The sequence below is a fragment of the Alosa pseudoharengus genome, unplaced genomic scaffold (genome assembly GCF_046254945.1).
Source record: "Alosa pseudoharengus isolate Yale_2024_CS ecotype anadromous, Long Island Sound unplaced genomic scaffold, YU_APseudo_1.1 YU_APseudo_1.1_scf_24, whole genome shotgun sequence".
Taxonomy (NCBI): Eukaryota; Metazoa; Chordata; class Actinopteri; order Clupeiformes; family Clupeidae; genus Alosa; species Alosa pseudoharengus.
Window position 1 is genome coordinate 18,642,849 of NW_027468689.1, and position 25,957 is coordinate 18,668,805.

Below are 25,957 nucleotides of genomic sequence, written 5' to 3' on the forward strand. Positions count from 1 at the left end.
TGCCGGCTGGTGTGTAGCTCCCTCGAGTGCTGTAGGGTAGTAGGGGCATGGTCGCAACAGGTTCCGGTGCAGGACACGTTCCGGGCCTGGTCTGGCCTCGGGCCTCACAGTGTAGACCGGCAAGTCCGGTTGTCTCTGACCTTGGACGACATACGGCTGGGCCTCCCACCGGTCACTTAGTTTCCCTTTACCCGCCCTCCGGTTGTCGTAGATCAAGACACGTTCGCCGGGCAACAACGGCGCTTCTTGTGCAGTTTTGTCGTAAAGGCGCTTGTTCTTAGAAGCAGCCATACCTAAACGCTCAGAAACCTTATTATATGCATACGAGAGCCGATCATGGTGTTGACCCACCCACATAGTCACATCACTCACCCCCTCAGGTTGTCTGGTTCCCCAAAGAAGATCTACTGGTAAGCGCACATGCCTACCAAACATCAAATAGCTAGGAGCATAGCCAGTGACATTGTGAACAGAATTATTATAGGCATGAATTAGGTATGGGAGGTGGTCAACCCACCTATTCTGTTGGTCTACCTCAAGTGTTCCCAGCAGATTCAACAGGGTCTGGTTGAAGCGCTCGCAAGTACCATTTCCCTGGGGGTGGTAGGGCGTGGTGTGGCTCTTACGACAGCCATATACTTGGCACAATTCCCGGATCACTGCTGACTCAAAGTTGGGGCCCTGGTCGGAGTGGAGGACCTCCGGGCACCCAAAGGGCTGCACAGTTTTCCACAGGGCTTGGGCGGTGGTCACGGCAGTCTGGTCCGTTGTTGGAACTGCCCAAGCAAATTTTGTAAACAGGTGTCATTACAAGGATGTTCTGATATCGGTCTGTGGGTCTACTTAAAGTGAGAAAGTCCATAGCAACCATATGAAGTGGAGCCTGGGGAACAATGGGCACCAATGGGGCTCGACTATCTGGCCTAGCCTTACGAAGTGTACAGCGTGGGCAGGCGCGGACAAAGGCATCAACACAGGTCTCCATTCGGGGCCAATAAAACCTCCTCCTCAACAAGGACAGGGTCCGGTCTTGCCCTTGGTGGCCTGTCTGGTTGTGGTAAGTCTCCAGTAAGGATCTAACCTGGTTCTGGGGAACAACGATCTGGTGATTAGGTTCATTGGTCAGGGGGTCTTGTGCAATCCGACATAACACACCATCCTTCAAGCGCAGTCGACGCCACTGGCCCAGAAGTTGCTGGACAAGTCGGGCCTGGGTGCGTCTTTCTGCGGCTGGGGGTAGCATGCCTTGCTCCAGATAGGCACGAGTCGTGACCAGATCCGCGTTCCCTTCTTGTAGCTGGCGCCAATGGACAGGGTCCCACCCCCAGCAGGCCGGGAGGCCTTCTACCTGGGCTCCTGGTGCTTCGACGACACCCACCAGCAGTTCGTCATGCTCTGTAGCTGGGCTAGGGGTTGGAACAGTGTCGCCTGCAGCAGGGAGCCTAGAGAGCACATCAGCATTGGTGCTTTCCTTCCCTGGCCTATACTTGATCTCATAATCAAAGTTAGCTAGTTGCGCCACCCACCTTTGCTCCACTGCTCCGAGCTTAGCTGTTTTCAAGTGGACTAGAGGGTTATTGTCAGTAATCACCATCACCTTTACCCCCCATAGATAATCTTTAAACTTTTCACTGACAGCCCACTTCATGGCCAATAACTCTATTTTAAACGAGCTATAATTAGCATCGTTTCGTTCGGCTGGGTGAAGGCTCCTACTGGCGTAGGCGATAACTCGCTCAACGCCCCCTTGCCGCTGAGACAGGACCGCTCCTAAGCCACTATTACTAGCGTCTGTGTACACAACAAAAGGCTGGGTGAAATCTGCGTAAGCCAGGATAGGCACTTGAAGTAGTTCTTGTTTTAACTTCTGAAATGCTGACGCACACTCTGCAGTCCACTCGATAGGGGGGGAACCCCGCCGCCGTTGCCGCCCAGTGCCCACCAGCAGTGCATTAAGTGGTTTTGCTATCTTTGAAAAATCTTTTATGAAGCGCCTATAATAACCGACAAAACCTAAGAAGGATCTCACTTGCCTTACGGTCCCCGGGGGTTGCCAGTCCTGAACAGCTGCCACCTTGTCCGGATCAGGCGAGACTCCCTCCCCGCTGATGCAGTGGCCCAGGAACTTGACCTCACGTTGGAATAGCTGACACTTCTCCGGGCGCAACTTAAGGCCATATCTCTGAAGGGACTGGAACACCCCATCCAAGTGATCTAGGTGGGTGGCAAAATCAACAGAAAAGACAATTACATCGTCCAAATAAACTAATGAGGAGTCGGATAGTTGCCCCCCTAAACACCTCTGCATTAACCTCTGAAAGGTCGCCGGGGCATTACAGAGTCCAAAGGGCATTCTATCCCACTCGTAGAGTCCAAATGGAGTGGTGAAAGCAGTCTTCTCTCGATCTTTCGCCTCAACTCGGACTTGCCAGTATCCGCTTGCCAAGTCTAGGGTGGAGTACCATGCAGCCTGGCTCAAACTTGTTAAGGAGTCTTCTATTCTGGGCAGCGGGAAGGCGTCTTTCCTGGTGACACTATTCAACTTGCGGTAATCTACGCAAAACCTCCAGGTTCCGTTCTTTTTCTGGACCAACACAACTGGGGCGGCCCAAGGACTGCTACTTTCGCGAATGACCCCACTTTCTATCATACCTTGTAGTAAGGTCCGGATCTCCTTGTAGAGGGTGGGGGGTACAGGCCTGTACCTCTCTCGGATAGGTGGGGCCTCACCTGTGGGTATTTGATGAGTCACCAGGTCAGTGCACCCATAGTCCTCCTCGTGCGATGAAAACACATGCTGCCACCTCGTCAGGAACCGGCTGAGCTGTAGTTGTTGATCAGTGTTGAGGCCATCACCCTGTAGGGACTCACATGACAAATGTTCAGGAAGACCCTCCCCCACACCTTTAAACTCTGCCCCCAACTGGACAATGCTCACCTCGATCACTCCAGGACTTACTTCGGACAAGCGGATATCTTGGCCATCCACCACCTGGGTAGCACCCACCCCCGTCACTTTGGCCAGCTTGTGGTGTCGATGGAGGAGCACAGGGTGAGGCCGGATGTTACGCACCCGCACTGGCACCCGTCCTCGGTGCACCCTGGTGAGGGCTCGAGCCACCTCTACGCCCTGGCCCTCTTCATGTGCTTCTACGAGCACACAGGTGTTCTGGGAGCGGGTCCGACTTGGCAACTTGGCCCATACTAAGGCCTCACTATTAGCAGGGATGGTAATTGCATACCGGCAGGAAACCCGGGCAGTGTCTGTTGTCTCTTGCTGGGTAGTCGCGGCTTGAATCCGATGGCAGTCAGTGAAGACTTGCTCCCATTCCTTCGCATCTGCATCTCTGCGCATCATGGCCGATGGGGTGCCCTTTAGCTGGAACAATTCATCCCAGCATGCGGCAATTACATTCATGCCCAGGAGTGCCCTGTGGGTTCCTAGGCAGTCATCACGGACCACCACGACCCCTCGAGACGGTACACGAACCCCCTGCACCTGGAAATCCAACAACAAATAACCAATATACGGAATGTTAAGCCCATTGGCACCACGCAGTGTTAGCCACGGGCCGTAGGGGCCCTTGGGTTCCTGTTCATAGAAAAGTTCTTTACATAGGCTCTCTGCAAACATTGTTACTTGGGAACCCGTGTCTACAAGACACTGTACATCTTTATTATCTACCTTTACACTGACAACTGGGCACTGGCCTACTAAAACCTCTTTAACAGGGCATAGAGGGTCATTAGAAGAAGTCCCGGACACTTGACCCTCAGTGGCCGGCAAAGCTAAAAACCCTCTTGCGATGGGCGGCCAGCAGAGCAGAAGCGACTGATGTGGCCCGCCGTGCCACACTTGCTACAAATGGGGCGGCCTTGATCGTCCCATTGAAACCTTGGCCGAACCGGCCGACTTGGAGGGCCACGCCCCTCCCCTGACCCGATGGAATGGGACCGTGCACGAGGTAACTGGGGGGCTGTGGAGCGTCCAGCACGCAATTCCTCTAAAATAACTTTGGACATTTCGGCCATCTGTTCTTTAACGTCGTTCATAATTTCGGCCCGCAGCTCCTGTTTCCAGTCGGCTGTGGGGGTTGCTGTCAGGGGAGCTGCACATGCGGCCTCGGAGTTTCTGACCACCATGCAGGAGGACAGGTCGTCGTCATAGCCCCGATCTTCTTCTAAGGCCAAAGCCTCCTTCCTCACGGCCTCGAACGTCGATGCTGGATCACGGCGCAATTGTGCCTTAAGAGTCTGACGGATGGGACCGTCTCGTAAGCCCATCAAAAACTGGTCTCTCAATAAGGCATCACCGTCCCCCAAATCTGCACCACCTCGTTTTTTCAGCCTGGAAAAGATTTCACGTAGCTGCAGCGAAAAAACGCGAATAGCCTGTTTGGGGCCCTGACGGCAGTTGAAAAACTGTGCTCTTAAAACAGCTATAGGTGTAGTGTCCCCATACAATCCCTTCAAAAGATTGAAAATTTTAGTTGAAGTGTTACGGTGTGTCTCTTCTACAGCTAGTATTTCCCTTTTTGCTTCCCCTTCCAAAGAGCCCAGAATGAATTGAACTTGTTGTGTCTCTGTCAGCCGCTGAATGTCAATCAGGTATTCTATTTGTGCCGCCCATTCCTGCAACTTTAACTCTGATGAAGAACCCCCGAATCGTTGTGCCCATGGCGCCCCCATAAAAAGTGGTGTCAGTACTTGGGGCCTATCAGCTGGTCTTTCCTCATCCGGCATGTTGAAGGGCACAGGGTCTCAACCCAAGGCAGAATCCTGCCGACTACGCCAAATGTCACAGGCGAGGGGCACTACCACCCCCTCCTTCTACCACAATCTACCCCAGGGAGACCACTGTACCCTTCAAACACTCGGACACCAGAGCTTAATTAAGAAATGTTTTATTTAATTAGTCCTTAAAAGAGGTTATTCCTCGGCAATAGAAAATCTGAAGGATAGTCCCCGTCGCCGCCAGTCGCCACCAGTCGCCCCTTCTCCCGTCCGTCAGTCGAGGGTCCGGAATTGTATACAAGATGTTGTGTAGGCTACCGCACCCACTCTGGTCGTTGTGTCGCCGGCTCTCCACCCCGTCAGTCGGGGATCCGGAATGGTATACAAGATGTGGTGTAGGCTACCGCACCCGCTCTGGTCGTTGTGTCACCGGCTCTCCACCCCGGTGGTCGCCAATGGTCGCAGCAGGCCAGGTTGTAATCCAATCTCACCTTGGACGGCAGCGGCTGCGTACACGGACAGGAAAACAGGATTAAGCGGAGCGCCCAACAGTCTAGTAGGTCTTGGGGTAACAGTTCAACACACGTGGGGTATAGCACAGCACAACGTAGCACAGCACAGCAGCACACCAGAACAAGGGATGATTCCACTCAACACTTCAGTGAGGTCACACAATCCTTAGTAAATACACAATTGTCACCATAGGCTGTTACAATTAAGGCTAGGCTGCTGGGGGTTACACTACGCTGGCCCACGTTACTCTGATTGGCGAGGTGAGGGCAGAGGAGATGGATAAGGGGCACAGTCCAGAGAGAGGGGTAATAGCCTAATATTTTCACAGTCAACTCAAAGCAGGAGCAATAGCAATAGGCTACGGGCATGGGCAGTTCTTAATGAGGCGACAAGGATGATAGCTGTGAGTCTTATAGTAGCTTGCACAGTCACAAAGATAAAATTGAGTTCACAGTGGGCATTTGTTCACATTTAGCATCGGACAGTTCTGGAGGCAACACGCAATTGCAATCAACAAGCGTGTGCCATATAGTAGCTACACAGCCACAGAGTTCATATCAGGCAGGCCCAAAGTATTCAAACAGTCCAGTGCAAAATCAATAGCGTGTGCAATATAGTTACAGTCAGTGGTAAAGGTGTCGGACAAGCACAAGCATTCGAACAGTTCTTGGTAAAGCAACACGCACGTTCACAGTCAATGGCGTGAGCAATATAGTAGCTACACAGTCACAAAGTTAAGCAGACGCAAAGCAGTGGCAGTTCTCCGAGAGCAGGCAGAATACAGCGATTCCACCGGCAATCTCTCGTTGTAAATAAGCTGATAACAATCGTAATCCGAGGTTCACAGTCACAAGGAGTTAGCGACAGCTAGGTAGCACAGTAAACAATAACTTAACTTCGTGAGGGGTGAACGATTTCACCCCTCAGACATCCAACAACGCAGTGTGTAGGAGCGGGATTCACCCAGGCAACTTCACAGGCCACAGGCAAGGCGGCGGTCTTGGAACAGCTATTCCTCTGGTTGGCAAAGCCACTCCGTCTTCGCTCCACTCGCGATAGTCCAATCTCACTCTGCAACGTGCAACCGTTTTCCCCACCAAGACGCGTCAAGTGCCTACAAGCAGGGTCCCTAAAAGCTCAAGCTTTTCCCCCGTGCACCAATCACCAGCTTTTACCATTAACGTCATTCACCTGTGTGTAATTATGTAAACAAAAGATGGAGGTATCCACTGTGGTGTTCGCCTAATTAACCCCCGTGCAGACCCCCGTCCTCAACATTATTGGCCTCCCCCACTTTTCCCATCTGCTCACCCCGTGACACATACATACACACAAACATACACACTTACATGCACACACGGACAGACACACATACACCTACTGTACATGCAGACACACACACACAAATTCAAGTGCCTTCACAGACTCTGTACTCACTCTCTCTCTCTCACACACACACACACACACACACACACACACACTGTGTACACATGCTACCATACCCTTGGAAGCTTGCCACATAGTTGTGCATAACCTGTATGTGTGTGTGTGTGTGTTCCAGACTTCTTACAACACAATCAGACCACCAATTCATTCGAAGCAGGTCTTCTGTCTCCTCTTCTCTGAAATGAAAAAAACATTGCCAACATGGCGTCTATCTGATTGGAGCATTAATATGACAGAGAGAGGCCCCTCACTGTTTTTACACACAGATATTTGCACAGATGGGAGAGCTGGAAATGTCAAAGCAAAACAAAAGAGCTTTGGAGAGAGAGGAACTGTCAGTTGCCATTTTAAAAGCCACCAGTTTCAGTAGGAGATCTAGATGAGAGCAAAAGAGACATTAATGAACAAAAGGGTGTGAGGAGAGAGAGACAAGAAGGTCAGAGCAAGTAGAGAGAGAGAGAGAGAGAGAGAGACATGAGATGAATGTGTAATAAGAATGCGTGACAAGAAGAGAGAGATGGTCGCAAACTATGATGGATGGCGCATTCACAGTTCTTTATCAGTCCAGTCAGAGACATGGCAGATGCCCCGCTCACCCCCGCTGTGCCATTCACCTCCCAAACCCCCTCCTCTACCTCCATCCCAGCCTCTTTCACTCTCCTCCATTCAGGGCCTAGTCAGGCAGAAAAGCAGCCATCCATCCCTGGGGCCACTCGAGCCCACAAATATCCTCGGTACGTGTGTCTGTTGTGATATGTTCTGGCAGCTTGATGTCAGAGAGCCAAATTGCCACCAAAGAACTTGGACCTGGGAGAGATTGGCATGTTTTACAGCTGGCTACAAGCAAAAGGGTGACATCTTTGTAATGGCAACCAGGAACAACAACAACAACATCAACAACAACAACAACAATAACAACAATGAGTAAACACAAACAAACAGATAGCTTGGCCAACCCGTGTTGGTTTGGTAGCTATGTGTCTAAACGACGTTCTCGCGATACATCAAATTAAATCAATTCTTTAAGCCACTGATGAGGCTCAAATATCCTTACAATTCTGTGATACTGTGGAGCGGGTCAATCCCTTCGTACAGTCAGTACATTCTACTTGTGCTGAGAGGTCTGTACAAGTCAGTTACCAAATGCAGCACAAGCTACTGTCTAAACAGTAGCTTGTGCTGCATGGCGACCATAATAGTAAAGTAATGCACAGGGGGGGGGGGGGCGACTTGCCTAAAGGACTTTGCTTACACCTTTTTGGTAATCTTTCACAGGTGAAAATACTTCTAGAAAGTAGCATAGAAGTGTAATGATTTGGAGTTGTAATGTTAATGGCAAAAGGAGTGAATTATTTTGATGTAGCAAAGCTGCCCCCAAAGGCTATCCCAAACAAAAGTTTACACTCACTCAAGACTACTCCGATTAATAACATTTTGGTTCACAACAAAAGTTTTCACTTCTATCATCCAAAATAGACCCTACGTTGCATGGGTGGAAAAGTCCAACTATGTATTGGATCTACCTAACACGAGTGATCTCACCAATTAGCTGCTCTACCTGGCTGAAGAGTTGTGTTAATTAGATGGTTGGCACATACATGTGGTAGGACCTTTACTTTCTAAAGCTGGACTTTTCCACCTCTAAATTGCACTCAGACCGGAGTTGTCCTTTAAAGCTACAGCACAAGAGAGGCCTAAAGGAGGCTTACGAGGAACAACAACGACATACCTATACAGAACAAGAGAAATAGAGGATGATTGTGTTGTGCAGTTACCTTTTGTAGGGAATAGTCCTAAACACTTCATCATGACATACATTTACAAGTGAATGAGACAAGAATACTAAAAGCTTGGTGTCGTTATGCATGCCATCTAGTTTTCTGATAAACTGAGTTCTTAGAAGTGGACCTCAATTTATAGTTTGCGAACTCTACACAAATATTTGTTTTGATGAGAGCAACCAAAAGAAGAGACATCTTCCTGAAAATGAGCAATAATAATAATAATAATAAAAATGTTTCAGGGACAGACAAGAGGCGCTAATCTGACCCCCAACCTAAACCACTTTGTATCGCTGGGGATTGAGTCTTAGAGCCTGAGAACGTTCCACACTGGGCTGGGAGACATAATTAAATTCTCCCAGAGAGAATATGGCATTCAGAGCCTGAAATGACTTTTCTACGTAAGCTGCAACTCTGTTAAATTGCTTTTCCCTGCTTTTCTTTTCTCTTCCTCGCCCACCATAATTGGCACAGTGCTGGTGAGAAGGCTGGAGTCGGATGGGAGAGTATAAGCTTGATCAAACAGACACAATTTTGAGGTTATAGTTAAAGGTCTTTATACTTTACATCATTTCATTTCTCTGTTCTCAGCTTTTGTCGCTGTGTTGTTTGTTAAATCTTCAGGAAATATCCATTTGGATTAGGCTAGTGCACATAGTAATGTGAAACTAGGTGTGATAACAATTATTTCATCATATTCTTCCACTCAGCACTAATACCCTGTTGTGTAGAGAACTTATGTGAGTGTGATAACCTCAAGAAGAAAAATCTAGACAGTGGCCTCGGCCTGTAACAAAAATAGAAGACTTGGGCTATACTTGGGCTATAACATCAGACTATTTTGATACCGATAGGAATATAGAATATATGAAGTCATATTTTCATTATAGTCCCTTCAAAACGGCTCTTATCACTTTTTTAATAACACACAGTCAAAAGATAGGCCTAGCCTATGAGATCATGCAGTAGCCTATCATATCAGCAGAGGAGATCGGGAGACTGTGCTTTGATATATATTTAAAATATTCATGTTTCATCTAAAGGTTATTACTTTTGTCCTGAATGTAGATTGAGTGACAATTTTTCAGCCGCTGCAGTATTGGTGGTTTTTACATTAACTCAGGTCTCGTCTCAACTTTTCAGCAGAAGTAGCCTATCTCAAACGAAGCAGTGCAATGTCACAGCGACACCAAATGATAATTTGTCATAACGTTACCATCTATTCTCCACAACGTTAGATGGCGCTATAATTACTCAAATTCCACAATCACTATTCAAAGAACAAGTGAGAGACGGAAGTGTAGGATTTGGATCCAAGTGAATAAGAGAAAATATCAACAATTAGAAAATATATACCATTATTTAGGTGGCCAGGGAACCCAAACAGAGTCCCGTTCATCTGGATCTGTGCCCCTTGGCCACCGACGGGACTATGGCGTTTGTGACAGCGAACTGGAACCCGCTTGGGGAGGCGTTTTACAGGTTTGCTTGTCATTCGCACTTTGTTGTTTTCCATAATGTTAAACGCAATGCAGCTTCTAAACGTAGTTGGCTATATCTAGTCCATTACACTCACTGCTTTTGCTGTGCCTTCTGGTCTGCAATGTTATTTCATACAGTTAACATAAACGCAGAACAACATAGTGTAGTGTAGCCTAGCTATGTGCATTGCAGAGTAACGTGATGCCGAATAGTCATATGACATGTCACGCCTAGTGGCGATTGCCTTTGATCCCTGAATAAAAATTCACCGACACCATCGGTGAAAATGTTTTTTTAAATAAGTTGGTCGCAAAACTGTAAGAATTGCTAATTGCACAGACAGTAGGAACGTTTAAATACAGCTTACACAGCGAAAGTTGATAGTGCAGTCTTGCAGCACAGTCCACTGGAGTGCCAGATGATGACGTACCATTCCAAACAGTAGATTTTGGTCATCATGGGCCCAAGAGTAGCCTACTTCATGGCGTCCTTTACATGTTACAGGAAGGTCGAGCTTTATGAGATGGGATGGAATCTGAGGGATGGGCTGAGAGACTGTCTGATTGCTGCTGCACCCTATGGAGGACCCATTGGTAAGTGGCCCCAGCTTACTGAGTGAAAGCTTATGAGAGGAAGTTTAACTTCCCCTGTATCTTGTCTTGTTTCCACATTCTTTCTGCAGTTTGGGTTTTCACACCACACTGTGAACTCCATATCTCTCTCTCTCTCAATTCAATTCAATTCAAATATGCTTTATTGGCACGACAAATCATATGATGCATTGCCAAAGCGTTCACAGAAATAATAATAATTATAAAAGAGTAAACAAACAAACATATACAAACATTTACACTTCATCAATACACTGTGTGTGTGTGTGTGTGTGTGTGTGTGTGTGTGTGTGTGTGTGTGTGTGTGTGTGTGGGCGGGCGCGTTGCTCAGTGGTCACTCCTTCTCTTTCTGTCACAGTTGTGTATTTAGTGTGCAGTTAGTATTGCACAATCTTCCTCTTCTCCTAATAAATATCTAATTTTCTTGTGATCTTCGATCTCAAAGAATTTTGGATATATAGATTGAAATTTTGGATAGAAGTTGGAGCGTATTTCTTTGTAGTTTGGGCAGCTAGTGAGGAAGTGTAATTCTGACTCAATTTCTTTTTTGTCACAGTTCACACAAAGTCTGTTTTCTTTAGGCATCCAGGTTTGCCTGTGTCTGCCTGTTTCTATTGCCAGGCTGTGGTTGCTAAGCCTGTATCTAGACATTGTTTTTCTCAAGTTGGTGTCTTTATTACTACTTTATTACTTTATGTTAATACTTTCTCTCTCTCTCTCTCTCTCTCTCTCTCTCTCTCTCTCTCTATCTCTCTCTCTCAGCCCTTCTACGAGAGCCCCAGAGACGTTCTCCCAACGCCCGCCCTCAGTTGGAGATTTATTCTGCATCTGGAAGCTCCCTGGCCAGCTTTGCGGTACACACACATTCAGCTCAGTATCTCCACACACACACACACTCTCTCTCAAATAAATCAATAAATAATTTCTCATAAATTAGCAGTGAGTGCACAACTTATATATGAACAGAAATGTTCAGCCTTCTTGTTGGTGAAGAGAATTATTCAGAGAGAAAAGTGCTGCTCACTCTGGCTCCATATTAAAGTATTTATTAAGCAATGATGTTTCCTATTAAATACTTTAATATGGAGCCAGAGTGTGCGGCACTTTTCTCTCTCTCTATGAACGATTCACCAGTGGCCAGCACCTTGGTGTGCATTACATGCACTTTCTGTACTGAAGAGAACTGACCATTGGTGAACACAATTCTGTATGTGTTGACTTGTCCCTTTATCCTCTTGTTCTTCTGTGGGGTTTTTTTGCAGTGGAAGAGTGGAGTCGTGAGACACCTGGGGTGGACGGTGTGTGATGACCTGTTGTGCATTCAAGAGGATGGCACTGTGCTCATCTATGATCTATTTGGCAGCTTCAAAAGACACTTCAGCATGGGAAATGTGAGTAATACACACACACACACACACACACACACAAACACACTACACAGTAATAAGCAGTGTTTGGAATAACGCCGTTTAAAAGAACGGTATCAGGTAACGAGGTAACGGGGTAACACTAACGGGATAATCTAACTAATTACTTTTCCCGTCGTTACAACGCCGTTAACGTTACTGGACGTTAAATGCGGTGCGTTACTATGCATTGATTGAATAAACTGTGTAATCCGAACGCACCCTGGCTCACAGCTAGTGAGGAGGTGGGTTAATAACGACGTAAGCGATTATGATTGGCTAAGGCAGAGTCATGTTTCATGATAGCCAATCAGAGCCAGTGTTTTTACACACTTGCCAGCACACGTGCCACACACACACGCAACAGCTAAAATAGAGATTTGACGAAACAGCAGAGGTCAGGAGCAATCCGAAAAGTTGGCATTTTCAAGGTGAAGATATAAGCACTACTTCAAATTCATCAAGGCAAGAACGTGCATGTAATGTGTACATTATGTCCAGGAGCGAAGACTTTGTCGACATCCATTGTAAGCAACTCTAATTTAATGAAGCATCTCACACACGCATCTAAAGCTAGTGGTCAAAAACACCGATACCTCCACCACAGATGATCGCTCGCCATCCACTAGCAAAGAAGGACTCAGAGCAAAGTCCTCCAAGCAGAAAAAGCTAGATCGTTCTGCCTCACAACAAAAACCTATGACACAGGCTGAAGTCAACCGTAGGTCTGTCGATGTATAATATCTTGAATTTCCCCTTGGGGATCAATAAAGTATCTATCTATCTATCTATCTATCTATCTAATAAATATCGAAAGTTACTGTATGTAGCCTACAAACACCTGTCTGTTCTACTCATTTCAACTGGCTTCTCAAAACTGCTCAAAAAATCCAAATTCTTTCACATATAGCAACTTTTTTTTTTGTAACAGTAACGCAAATAGTTACTTTCCCTGGTAACGAGTTACTCTTATCATAGAGTAATTCAGTTACTAACTCAGTTACTTTTTGGAACAAGTAGTGAGTAACTATAACTAATTACTTTTTTTAAGTAACATTCCCAACACTGGTAATAAGTGTATGCTTACTTATCCACACAGGAAGTTGTTCAGAATCAGGTGTTGGAAGCTAAAGTGTTCCATTCACCCTATGGAACTGGAGTTGCCATAGTCACAGGAGCATTCCGGGTCACCTTGGCAACAAACATTGATGACCTGAAGCTGCGAAGGCTTCCTGAAGTCCCAGGTAGGTCAGATCTTCCAGTCCCAGGCATAACTTCCCATAGACATAACCTCCTTTACATAGACATCCTTTAGAATCCCATGAAGAATAAAGAAAAAATATTTTTTAAATCTTTGTATATTCCCACAAGGTGTTTGGGTGCTCTGAAAATGAGAACCAAAATAATTTTTCACACTTGTGAGGTCTGCTGTTCAGACCCTGAAGGGATTTCTTTTTTGTTTATTGCTTTTTGTGAGAGTGTTTCTACTTATCTCAATAAGGAAAATAAATGAAGAGCCTATGGTGAATACAAATGTCTTCTGAAGGCCTAAACAGAGTCAAAAACTCCAATAAAATTTTGATCAACTTTGAGGGACAACTATGACCATGCAGGATCGTCCAGACCAAACATGATGACTTTGCTACATACTATTTCTATTTATGTACCAGCATGTACAATTTGAGCCTCCTACATAGTTCAGTTCTTGCGCTATGGGCTTGTGAACTTTGACAAAAAAAATAGGCCGAACAAAATCGACACCCCCCTCCCCCCAGTATTGATCTTACATGAAAGTAATTTTACAGTGTGTCTGGTACACCTGGTATTTTTTTCAGAATTTTTTGAGACCTAAGTGCATGGGCCCTGGTTGAATTGACGTGGAATGACCCTTTTGTTTTCCTGACAATCCCGTCAAACGTGACAGCCGTAAAAGACAACTGCTGTTTAGGCTGTCAGCCAGATTCTAAGCACCAGTGTTTTCAGTGAAGTAGTGCTGCATCAGATTCCCTAAGTACAGTATTGAAAGGTAAAGAGCGACACAGGAGCTACTTGGTCTCATCATTCAGCAAGTAGAAATAGCCATGGAATTGCAGTTTGGTGCTTGTGGAGAATGGTTTTATTGATGCGATTGTGATGTTCCCTCTCAGGCCTGCAGGAGGCGCCCTCCTGTTGGGCTGTGTTGACTCAGGACCGACAGAGCAAAGTTCTGCTTGCATACGGAGCAGATCTATTCATACTGGACAACACTGCCTGCACTGCAGTGGTGAGACCTGGCACACAAACTTTTTATTGAGATGCTTCCTTCATACATACACCGCTTGACACAAACATGTACAGTACATATTTAATGCACCATATTTTTCTCAGAGCTTGTTTTTATGAATGTTTTCATATGTGTGTGTGTGTGTGTGGTCCTGCAGACACCCCCGGGCTTGTCTCCTCAGGCCACCAGTATAGTGAGTATGGCCGTGTCCTTCAGCTATAAGTACCTGGCTCTCTTCACCGACTCTGGCCACGTGTGGATGGGCTCATCCAACCTCAAGGTGAGGCAGCAACACCTGTACAGCAGTCTCCCTCCACACAGAGTCTGCCTGTCTTTCTCTTACAAACAGTACAAATATTAGTGTCTCTGTCTAATTAGTAAAGTAGTTTTGCGATGTAAGATCCTTTGCTTGGGGTGAATGTATATGGTGGGAAATGTGCTGTGTGCTGTATCTGCAGGACAAACTGAGTGAGGTCGAGACCAAATTTAGAACCCCCCCTAAGCAAATGGCCTGGTATGTTCCACTGCATCTAATTGTCCTGTGTGTGGATACTTTTGTCAGTGTGTGTTTCTGTGCGTGCATGTGTGTACATGTATGTGAATGTGTGTGTACTGTATGTATGTGTGTTTGCGTGTGCACACACACACTTGTGTTGGTTTGCAAACTAAAGAGAGTGACTGACAGTGATGTATATTAGATAGACAACCCTCTTATTCATGGGGCTGTAGCCTATGCAAAGGCCCTGCATTACATTAAAGAGTAGATGTATGCTGTCTGGTTAAGTGGCCTTTGTTTCTGATAGGTGTCGGAGACCAAAGAGTGAGCAGCCCTCAGTGGTCATCATGTGGGACCGGCACCTCCTGGTGGCCGGCAAGTGTAAAGACACCATCCAGTATCCTTTACCTCTATTGCTAGGTCATCAAAATGAAATTGCCTGTGTGTAATCTGTCATGCAAGGCCACTCATTTGCCACTATGATCGAAATGGTGTCATAAATTGATTTAAGCTGGAATGTAAATCAGTGTGGAACACTCAGAAGTCGTAAAGCTAACAGAAGTTACTGTTAGGCATATTAAGAGTCACTGTGGAGAGGACAGGTTACCAGGGTGTGTGTCTGTGATGCGTGTTGACCCTTGACCTCTGGTGTGGGTATCACCTGGACGATGACTCTGTGCTGGTCCCGGAGCTGGATGGGGTTCGCATCATCAGCAGCACACACCATGAGCTGCTGCAGGAGGTGCCAGGTCAGAACGCACACACACACACACACACACACACACACACACACACACACACACACACAGACACACACACACACACACACACACACACACACACACACACATATACATTAACATAGATAAGAATGTATGCATATGCAGACACTGACAAAAAACATTTCCACGTATGAAGATACAGTATTTTCTCTCACCCAACCTAAAGTTGACTAAATGAATATACACACTCTCTCCCTACAGGTGCATGCGAGGAGATCTTTAAGATTGCCTCCATGGCCCCTGGGGCCCTGCTACTAGAGGCACACAAAGAGTATGAGGTATGTGCATGTGTGTCTTTTAAATAAGCATTTATTTTATCAGGCTCTTATAGGTTTTTGCCTACAAATCTATATTTCAGACCAGGAAGAAAGTGGTATTTAGAGGGTTTTGAAGCAAAATTATTTCATTAACATACTGTATACTGTGTGTGGAGACATTCACTCACCATCATTTTCTCATTTTTGACGGAGGTGGGGTTTAGAGGGTTTTGCATCTGAACTCATTATATATTCTTTATGTATTCATTTGTAGTCATATACACTAGAATATACACATAATAGAAACATACATCTCAAGGGCTGCAATGCTGTTTCACATTACACATGTGTTCTAGGTCAGAAATATGCAGTGGAGGGTAACATGATTTCTGACAAAAAAAAGATGGAAATGAACCCCTACATTGGTAGTTCAGCTGTGTAAAGTCTGAACTCGGAAAATGTTGAATATGTATGAGAGAAAGGTTTAAGTAACTGTATAGAGGGAAAAGTGTAACTTTTTACTTGAGTTTGTATATTTGTGATGTGTGCAGAAAGAGAGCCAGAAGGCGGATGAGTACCTGCGTGAGATAAAGGAGCAAAGCCTTCTGGGAGAAGCCGTGCGGCAGTGTGTGGAGGCAGCAGGACACGAGCACGAACCCGAGACCCAGAAAACACTCCTGAGGGTGAGGCAGAGAGTCACAGACGAGTAGAAACGTAGATGGAGAAACCAGTCTGTGAGCCGAAATGACTACAACACCAGAGCTACACTGGGTTTGCAACTGAAACGCTCTATTCTCGACACGTAACATTTATTAAGACACATTTCAGAAGACTGGTCTATTATCACGTCTGGTGTAGCCAGTTCCACTGATCATAGTGTAAGCTAGTTGTTGCAGCAGACGCTGCAGGAACGGATTGCTTCAGTTACGTGCCTGGTGTAGCCTTTTCGTTTGTTGCATTCGGACAGTAAAAATGATTTCTGCCAAATATATGAGAATGACCGTTATGGTCAGATTAACTAACTCCAATGATAAAACTGACTGTCCATGAGCCAGTACCATAGTTTAAGATATTAGTTGAAATTTAATTGTTGTACTGTTGTAGATTTTGATATATTCTATATTCTGTATAAAACACATACAATCTTCATGACTCTTGCTTTATTTTGTATTTACTCTCTCTCTCTCTCTATCTCTTTCTTTCTTTCTCTCAGGCTGCCTCCTTTGGGAAGTGTTTCCTCAGTAATTTCCCTCCGGATCAGTTTGTGAGCATGTGCAGAGACCTGCGTGTTCTCAACTCTGTGCGAGACTACATCGTGGGAATCCCTCTCACACACACACAGTATCCTTGACACACTCCGCACCACCCCTACCCTTTGTTAGTTACAAATGGCATACAAGCAAGCATTGTGTAGCTATGAATGTCATACATTTTTTGGCCGCCTTTGTTTGAAACAAGTTATCGGAGATTTCTGTGAGTAATGAAATGCCAAAAAAAAAAAAAACACTTATACGTTAGAACCACGTTAGGTATTAATGCTTGACAGTGATGGTTGATGGTGCTCAAGTAAGGCTTAACTTTTAAATGTCTCATTTGTGTGTTTGTCATGTGATTGTGTGATGCATATGGTCATTGTCCTAAACGGCCGTCCCAGATTTAGACAGATGACCTTGCAAGTTCTTATTGACCGGTGAGTCTTTGCTGTATATACATGTATTTGTGAGTCATATAATTGTGCTCAAGTTTGTGTGTGGAGGATTTCGTACATATTCCCCTGAAGCCATTAACACAGTGGGCCTGTTTGGTAGGCTGGTGTACCGTAAGCTGTATCCGCTGGCCATTGAGATCTGCCGCTATCTCAAGATCCCTGAATACCAGGGAGTGAGCAGAGTACTAAAACACTGGGCCTGCTGCAAGGTGGGTGTGTGTGTGTGTGTGTGTGTGTGTGTGTGTGTGTGTGTGTGTGTGTGTGTGTGTGTGTGTGTGGGTGTGTGGGTGTGTGTGGGTGTATGTGTGTGTGAAATTACCGTCTTACGTTGGTCCCCTAATATTGTTCTGTGTCATTTAGTGTGGAGTCTCAAATCTCTGTTGCCAAGGCAAAATCTGCGGGGGAAAAAAACAATCTCTCTCCCTTTCCCCTCTCCCTCTCTCCCTTCCTCTCTCTCTCTTAGGTGCAGCAGAAGGAGGAGGCGGATGAGGTGGTGGCGCGAGCGGTGAGCATCAAGCTGGGCGAGGCTACAGGGATCTCCTACTCTGAGATCGCCACCAAAGCCTACGAGTGTGGACGCACCGAACTGGCCATCAAGGTGGGCGACCCCCCACCCCCCCTTTAGTGCAGTGGAGTCCCATTCAATATCTCTGTCTCTTACATTTCGCTCACTCTTAACACACATACACACACACACACACACACACAGAAGACAGATACACAGATCTTGGGCTCTACTTTGAGACAATGGCTATGATATGTCAACTATTAACTGCCAATACTATGAATATATGGTTTCACTAAGTTGATTATACATAATGTTGTTAATGTTCTTAAAGTAAACTTTAGACATTGAAAGGCAGTGGTCCTGGTGGCAACAGTAACGTCTCCTTTTTACTGTCGAGAATTAGAGGTCTCTTGCAGTGTAATGTACTGTCATTAGGTCTGAGGGGTCAGGTCATGGACTTAATTTATGACTCCGATAAGTCAGATGAAAGATTTCCTTTGTTCCCAGATGTTCCCCTGTGAAACTTCACACTGACCAAATAAGTAACCGTCCAGTTCATTGCTATTCATTCGTTACACTCTCCTGACACTCACACATATACAGACATATTCAACATGTTCCCCATTTCACTTCTGCTCAATCAATGGTGTGGTTAGCAAAAGAAGAAGACAAATAGGATTATCAAAAGTACAGGAACTAAATGGTGAATAGAAGTAAAATGTATATAATCTGCACAGTATTCTTCTTTATCCTCTCAATTAAATTCAATGGTCAATTGCCTCTATTTCTCTTCCTCTCTTTCACCACCCCTCTCTCTCTCTCTCTCTCCCCCTCTCTCCCCCTCCTCTCGCTCTCGCTCTCCTGCTGAGTAGTTGTTGGAGTTTGAGCCTCGCTCAGGAGAGCAGGTCCCCCTGTTACTGAAGATGAAGCGCAGCCAGCTGGCTCTGAGCAAAGCCATTGAGAGTGGAGACACTGATCTGGGTAAAACACACACACACACACACACACACACCACTGAGTTATTACACTGCTCTGGGTACTCCTCACTCATAGACTAAACCAAAGTCCTTTTAGGCAAGTCCCTCCACTCGGCGGCCATGTAGCAACGCTTTTTGGGCAATCATCGGGCATCCTGTTCAGCAGAAATGCGCGTGCGCAAGGCTTCACGACACCAATCTTGCTCCAGCAGCGAGTTCACAACACATGATTGGGAAGATGTCTTCACATCACACCACATGATTGGCTCAATGTCTTCACAACACAACATATGATTGGCTCAATGTATTCACATGTCGACGTTTTGCCGAGGAAGGGGTGGGTTTGTGTAGACAACGGCCATATTGGCGTTACAAACTAACCTCATGCATTTCTATGGAGGATTTTTTGAGTGCTGTGTCTCCTCATTAAAAAGTCTCTGACTAAACTCACTCACACTCACACACTCAAAACCCAGCATGGCACAATATTTTGAGTGTGTAGACTAATTTGAGCACCATTTACTAAACCCAGAAGACCAAAGCTGTTGAGTGTGAATCTGGGCTCAGAATATTACAACACACATGCACCCACACACACATCAACACAGACACAAACGGTGTTTGGTGTTTTAAGCCCCCAACGTCATCTTCGAGGCAGCGCTGCATTGAAGGCACTAGGGTTAGGCAAGGGTTAGGGCTAGGTGCCATGAAGGCGACGGTCGCACTGCTGCCTTGAAGTCGACGGTGGGGGCTTAAAACACCATCGAGCGACACAAACACCCAGCTGTAACCACACCAAAGGCTGCCTTGGCCCGGAGACAGTTAAGTGGGCTTGTCATATTCCCCACACTCCTGAAGTCCACCCTTCAGAAGACACATGTACGAACATTAAAAGTAGCCTTGGGTACATCATGTTTGTTTAATAGTACATGAACAGTGTGTTTAATTTTCAAACACATCTGTCTATAATCTTATGGCTTGTAAATGTAACTTTGCACCTTCTTCCCCATTTCGCGGGAAGAGGGATCAATCTGGCCCCATCACCCTCTCTACACTTTGTTCACCGGCTGCTGCAGCTGACATGTTAGTTAGCTTGTCTGCGTCCTTATGTAGAATTGTCCTATCCCAAGAACTCAGGTTTGGTTTAGTACCCTTATGATGGTCTTGAAGGACTGCAGTTACAGTTTACATACTGAAGCTATTTTTGGTTGACTGCCGATCCAAAGCAGAAGTTCTTGGCCATGACATTGACTGCTTATTTTGCTCATAATATGTCCTGTAGAACATAGCAGACATCATAGAGACATGTTAACAAGGTAAAAAACGTTATTTTCATGTATGTGGTCTTTTTTATTTTTTATTTTTATATATTATCTAAATAAATGTAATTTCTGCTGTTCACAGTGTACACAGTGGTGACGTACTTGAAGAACGAGATGAACCGAGGTGACTTCTTCATGACTTTGAGAAACCAGCCAGTTGCCCTTAGTCTCTACAGACAGGTGAGGAAACAGTCCATCTTTTTGTGCACTGTGCACACTGAAGAAGGCACTACGCCAACACGTGTCTACGCAATACTGAAAGAATCGGTATGCAGCACACAGCAAAGGCAGCAAAATGTGACCTACTAGACCACATCATCTCCAGTGATGAAAGTATCTTATTAAACACAAAACACAAACACAGAACAGGCTTGAGAGAAAGTAGAGGTCAGTTCTTGAACTCATTTAACTGTGAAAATCAAGGGCAAAAATCTAATTTCTAAATGTAATATGTTGTTGGAATGTGATATGCAGTGCCAGCTGTCAATGTGTAAAATAGCCATATGCTTCTATAACATCATTTGGAGTGAACGTGTTACTGAGAGAAGAAGCCCCTCTCTGAGTCGGCACAGTACACAGTATGACCTGTTCCCTCAGTAGCTAGTTAGCAACAGACATATGATCTTAAATCCTGCATGCAGGTCTCTGAAAGGCAACATTTTGTGTGTGTGTGTGTGTGTGTGCGTGTGCGTGTGCGTGTGCGTGTGCGTGTGTGTGCGTGTGCGTGCGTGTGCGTGTGCGCGTGTGTGTGGCTTTGTGCTTGCCTTGCAGTTCTGTAAACATCAAGAACAGAACACCCTGAAAGACCTCTTTAACCAAGATGATGACCATCAGGAATTAGGGAACTTCTATGTGAAGGCCAGCTACAAAGAGAAGGTGTGTGTGTGGCATGGTGCTCTTATTAATATACTTACAAATCAGACACCCTTAGTCCCACTATTCAGTCATCCTTGTTATCATGTGCTTGGAGCTGTAAAATGAGTCATAAAGATGGTTGTTTAAATGATGTGCGTGCGTGCGTTGTAGTGCTCTCTTTAACATCAGACACCCTTAGTTTCACCATTCAAGTGTTGACTGTGTCGTCATTGTTATCATGTGCTTGGAACTGTAAAATGAATCATAAAGGTGCTTGTTTTAACTCTGCTTGTGTGTGTGTGTGTGTGTGTGTGTGTGTGTGTGTGTGTGTGTGTGTGTGTGTGTGTACACATGTGCCAGAGGTTGGAAGCCCGTTTGTCCCTACTACAGAGTGCTGTTGATGAATACAATAAAGCGAAGAACGAGTTTGCTGCCAAGGTATGTTAAGTGTGGCACCACTCTCCTGAGTCACTCGGTGATAAGGTCTTGGACCCAGTGTACTGCCTGGCCTTAGTGGTCTGCCTGGCCTGTTAGCCCAATCTTTTCTCATACAACTTTATTTAAATACTCCTTGTTATGAAGGGGTTATAATCATGCACTAAACTTAATTTTAATGTGTAATATGTTTGGTAGCTGATGAGGCCTGTACTACTACATTGTCTCCTTCCTTTTTTCTGACCTCTTTCTCCCTCTCCGCCCCATCTCTCTCTCTCTCTCTGTCTTTCTCTCTCTCTCTCTCTCTCTCTCTCCCATTCTCCCTTTCCGCCCCCCCCCCCCTTTCTCTCACTCCCTCTCCCCTCCCTCCCTCTCTCTCTCTCTCTCTCCCCCCCCCATCTCTAGGCGACGGAGGATGAGATGCGCCTGCTGCGGTTCCAGAAGCGTCTGGAGGACGATAAGGGCGAGCACCTGATGGGCCTGAGCCTGCAGGCCACGCTGCAGGTGCTGCTCAGCATCGGCCTCCACAAGCCGGCCGAGCAGCTCTACAAGGACTTCAGGGTCCCCGACAAGAGGTGCGCACAGAGGGCTCGTCTGCAACGTTACTTTACATTTCCATGGATACAGAACACTACAAATATTATACGGCTCATCACAATGCCGCAGAATGTTAATGTGAATTCCGTTAAATTGAATGGGCCATCCAAATCTTCAGCGATTTCTTAATAATGGCTGCTGAAAATGAGTAATGGGCACTGTCATTGGCTGCTTTTATTGCTTTTATGCTTCTAATTCACATCGTTCATATCAGTCCATTCACCATAACAGGAATTCTTTGTGATTTGAAGTTAGCAAAATGTTGCTATGGAACACCTGCGATTCACTTATGTGATGGCCTTTTTTCCCTCAGTAAAGTGCTCTCATACAAAAAACCTAACAATAAATATTTGATAATAAGTAATATTTCTTTCATTATTTTGCCAACCTTCAACCATATAATAAGTGTGACAAAGTATAGTTCATCAGGCATTCTCGAATAATAAATACCTTCATGAAGATACAAGACCCATTAACATTCTTTCCTGATGTAATAGCCATACAGTTCATACAGACATACTGACCCTTGAATTTCCCCTTGGGGATCAATAAAGTATCTGTCTGTCTGTCTGTCTGTCTGTCTGTCATCTAAGAATATTTAAGGCACAAAATGGTATAGCTCTGACCTGTTTTTAATGTGTGTGTGTGTGTGGTGTTACAGGTACTGGTGGCTGAAGCTTACTGCCCTTGCTGAAAAGGAGGACTGGGAGGAATTGGAGAAATTTGCAAAGAGCAAGAAATCGCCCATCGGATATCTGGTAAAGTTGGCTTTCTCTCCAGAGCTCTAGCATGTTATTGTGATGGTGATCTTGACTAACACTGTCTCTTGGTCTGTCTTCACAGCCTTTTGTAGAGGTGTGTGTCAAGAGGCACAATAAATATGAGGCCAAGAAATACGTGTCAAAGGTGATGCCAGAGCAGAAGGTGAAGGCTCACCTGGCAGTTGGGTAAGAGTACCTATCTGATCAAATGATAAATGTTACTTAAAGCGATGGTTCTGAGTAATTTCACCCTAGGGTCCTTTGCACCATGACCCCCAGCCAAACACCCTCCCAGAACCTTTTTTCCCTTGGTCGAACCCTGGTCGAGTAGCGCTGTCAGAAACGAATGACGTTCTGCAGTCGTGATGGAACCAACTTTTATCTCGTAAATTACCCCACTATAATAATGCCCTGAATGGTACGAAACTTCTGCAGTAGTACAACTATGACCTTTAGTCCAATAACTAGGCATTAGAAAGTTTGTAAGTGCACCAGGAGTTTATTTAAATAAGACTTGCCTGATTATCTGCTACTATACCGCTGCGTCGACGTTTCTTCCGTGATTTGGGAAAAGCCTGTAAAAGTCCTTGCAGGAAGCGATTACATTAACGTTTTTTGGTATATCCAGTTTTAAATATTTTATTCCGGAGTGTTTACAACTTAGTGTTAACTAATAATTGTTGCAAACTGGACTACGAACAAAATATTAGTGCATTCCTGGATCTACATCCTTATGCATGCTTCCTGCCAGGACTCTTACGGGCTTTTCCCAAATCACGGAAGAAACGTTGACGAAAAGTCTTATTTAAATAAACTCCTAGTGCACTTACAAACTTTCTAATGCCTCGTTATTGGACTAAAGGTCATAGTTGTACTACTGCAGAAGTTTCGTACCATTAAGGGCATTATTAGTGGGGTAATTTACGAGATAAAAGTTGCTTCCATCACGACTGCAGAACGTCATTAGTTTCTGACAGTGCTACTCGACCAGGGTTCGACCAAGGGAAAACATTTTCTGGGAGGGTGTTTGGCTCGGGGTCATAGTGCAAAGGACCCTAGGGTGAAATTACTCCGAACCATCGCTTTAATGGTGGGGGGCACTATGTCACAACTGGTTATAGCGCCCGTACCATATTCGAGTCCGGGCCGGGTCATTTCCTCATCTCACCCCATCTTTCTCTCCCACTCGCTTCCTGTCACTCTCTCCACTACCCAGTCAGATTAAAGGCATATATTTAGTATTAAAAAATTTTTTAAACGTTACTTAGGGGTGTGTTAAATTGTAAGACAATGTAAATCAAGACAATGTGAGTCAAAGACAAACTGAAGCGCATCTGTGAACAATCCTTGTGAACAAACATTCTGTGCTGTCTCCCTTCACACCCTCCATTCTTCTCCTCCTTTCACACTAAAACATCATTCTTCACTCTTTCAATTCTGTTATTGTATCATTCTCTCTTTCTCCCCCCACAACCTTGCCATTCCTCTTCTTTTCTCACACTAATTAATACATCATTCTTCACCTCCTGGTTCCTTTCTGCCTTTCTATCCCTCTCTCCCTTCCTCTCTCCGTTCCAGTGATCTGGAGGGGGCTGCAGACGCAGCCATCGAGCGGCGTAACGAGAGCGAGATCAGCACCGTGCTCTCCCGCTGCTCGGCCTCGACCGACCGCGCCGTTATGGAGCGCCTCAACCGAGCCGGCACCAAAAAGTGACCTTTGACCTTTGACTCTGAGCTCCTCTGAGCTCGCCTGGCACCCCCATCAGAGAGAGTCTCATTTTCGACTGGCGCGAAGGGCAGCTTCTATCTCCACCTTGTTATAGAGTGATAGAAATAAAGCAGTCTGGAAAGTATTTCTGAAAAAGAAAAAAAAACTGTCAACTGATGGCTGAATTAAGAAGGATAAAGTACCCCTTGAACTCTGACACTCAGTTGTTCAGCCCCAGTCCTGGCCTTACACTTTTCCCTAATGGGAAAGCATGTGTTTGTGTGTTGTGTGTGTCGATTTGTTTTACTTTATTTTGTACATACTGTATCTCAAGTCTAATGAAGAGTTTGATAGAGATTAGCACTTTTGCATTCTTACACATAAATGCTTCTCGTCTGCTTTCATGACTGTGTTTATAACTAGATGTACCGCGTAGCGGTACAAAATATGACCGCCGCTCAGTCCTGCACATCCATTCTGCGAAAATAAATCATATTAATGAATTTGTCTCCATCTTCTACTCCATTCCCCACTCTTGAAACTTTTGTGTATGCTTGTTTGAAATGTGTGTTTGCACACATTCCGCACACAAAGTAGCCTACTGGCGCTGCAAAGGTGAATAGATTTGTTTCTGGGCCAAAAAATCTGTAACATTGTTTAGAGATTTTAAAGGTTTTATAACAATCACAAGTAGGGCAGTTCATCACAGTCCATCCATTGCAACTGGACTGATGAAAGGTACACCTGTAGGCTACATTGTATTTGGGAAAAGCAGAAGGTAGCAGCATAATGTATTTATTTATTTATTATTAAACAAAACAATCCCTGTCAGTTCCATGCAGTTTTCAACAGCTATCAAGAAGAGAGGTCATGTCATGGATTTTTGTGAATGTTTCTTCTTCTACATATGCATAAGTTTAGTCATCTAGTTCAAATGATATTCAGCTTTATTGTCAATGCACAAATGAAATGCCAGTAGTCTAAAACAAAATGCCGTTTTTCCCAGTGGTGCAAATAACTGACATGTCCAAAGGGCCTTCATGAAATGCGTTGCGAGACTGTTCATACACATTTTAACGGGCAAAGTTGAAGAGCTACTCTCCGTTATTGTTTGTGCAAATAATATGCTGATTCATGTTCCCTTGCATTTTGCAACCATGAGGTCAATGGTTAAGCTCAATCTTTTGACGCAATCTTTTGATTTTCACCCAGCCTAGTCCATGGTAGGCGCCCGATAGAAATATTGTTTAATTTTGCGATTGAGATATCCACGCACTGGCGCCCCCCCTGCGACGTGTTCGCCCCCCGGTTTTAG

At 45.3% G+C, this 25,957-nt stretch overlaps 2 protein-coding genes across 6 annotated transcripts in view; one reads left to right on the forward strand and one right to left on the reverse strand.

Moving 5' to 3' along the window:
* Window positions 1–10,475, reverse strand: part of LOC143142456 (uncharacterized) — a 12,353-nt gene extending 1,878 nt beyond the window's left edge. The window contains exons 1-3 of one of the 5 annotated variants that reach the window (XM_076303351.1): window positions 10,387–10,475; window positions 2,731–5,240; window positions 2,034–2,214 (exon numbers count right to left, since the gene is read on the reverse strand). In XM_076303351.1, the coding sequence (XP_076159466.1) occupies window positions 2,034–2,214; window positions 2,731–3,634 (1,085 nt within the window). In that variant the 5' untranslated portion in view covers window positions 3,635–5,240; window positions 10,387–10,475. Of the gene's footprint in view, window positions 1–2,033; window positions 2,215–2,730; window positions 9,357–10,323 lie in introns of those variants that run through there. The other 4 variants (XM_076303349.1, XM_076303354.1, XM_076303353.1 and 1 more) reach the window with 4 other exon arrangements.
* vps16 (VPS16 core subunit of CORVET and HOPS complexes) lies at window positions 9,768–25,055 on the forward strand. The gene is made up of 24 exons (XM_076303355.1): window positions 9,768–9,956; window positions 10,461–10,549; window positions 11,330–11,421; window positions 11,830–11,958; window positions 13,073–13,217; window positions 14,121–14,236; window positions 14,394–14,516; window positions 14,695–14,750; window positions 15,040–15,135; window positions 15,393–15,481; window positions 15,716–15,792; window positions 16,323–16,454; window positions 16,985–17,112; window positions 17,426–17,461; window positions 17,580–17,688; window positions 17,943–18,077; window positions 18,860–18,968; window positions 20,369–20,466; window positions 21,058–21,162; window positions 21,502–21,579; window positions 21,982–22,151; window positions 22,835–22,931; window positions 23,017–23,120; window positions 24,513–25,055. Exons 1-24 carry the CDS (start codon window positions 9,907–9,909, stop codon window positions 24,646–24,648), a joined length of 2,499 nt encoding a protein of 832 aa, XP_076159470.1. The 5' UTR covers window positions 9,768–9,906; the 3' UTR covers window positions 24,649–25,055.
* The last annotated feature ends 902 nt before the right edge of the window (window positions 25,056–25,957 follow it).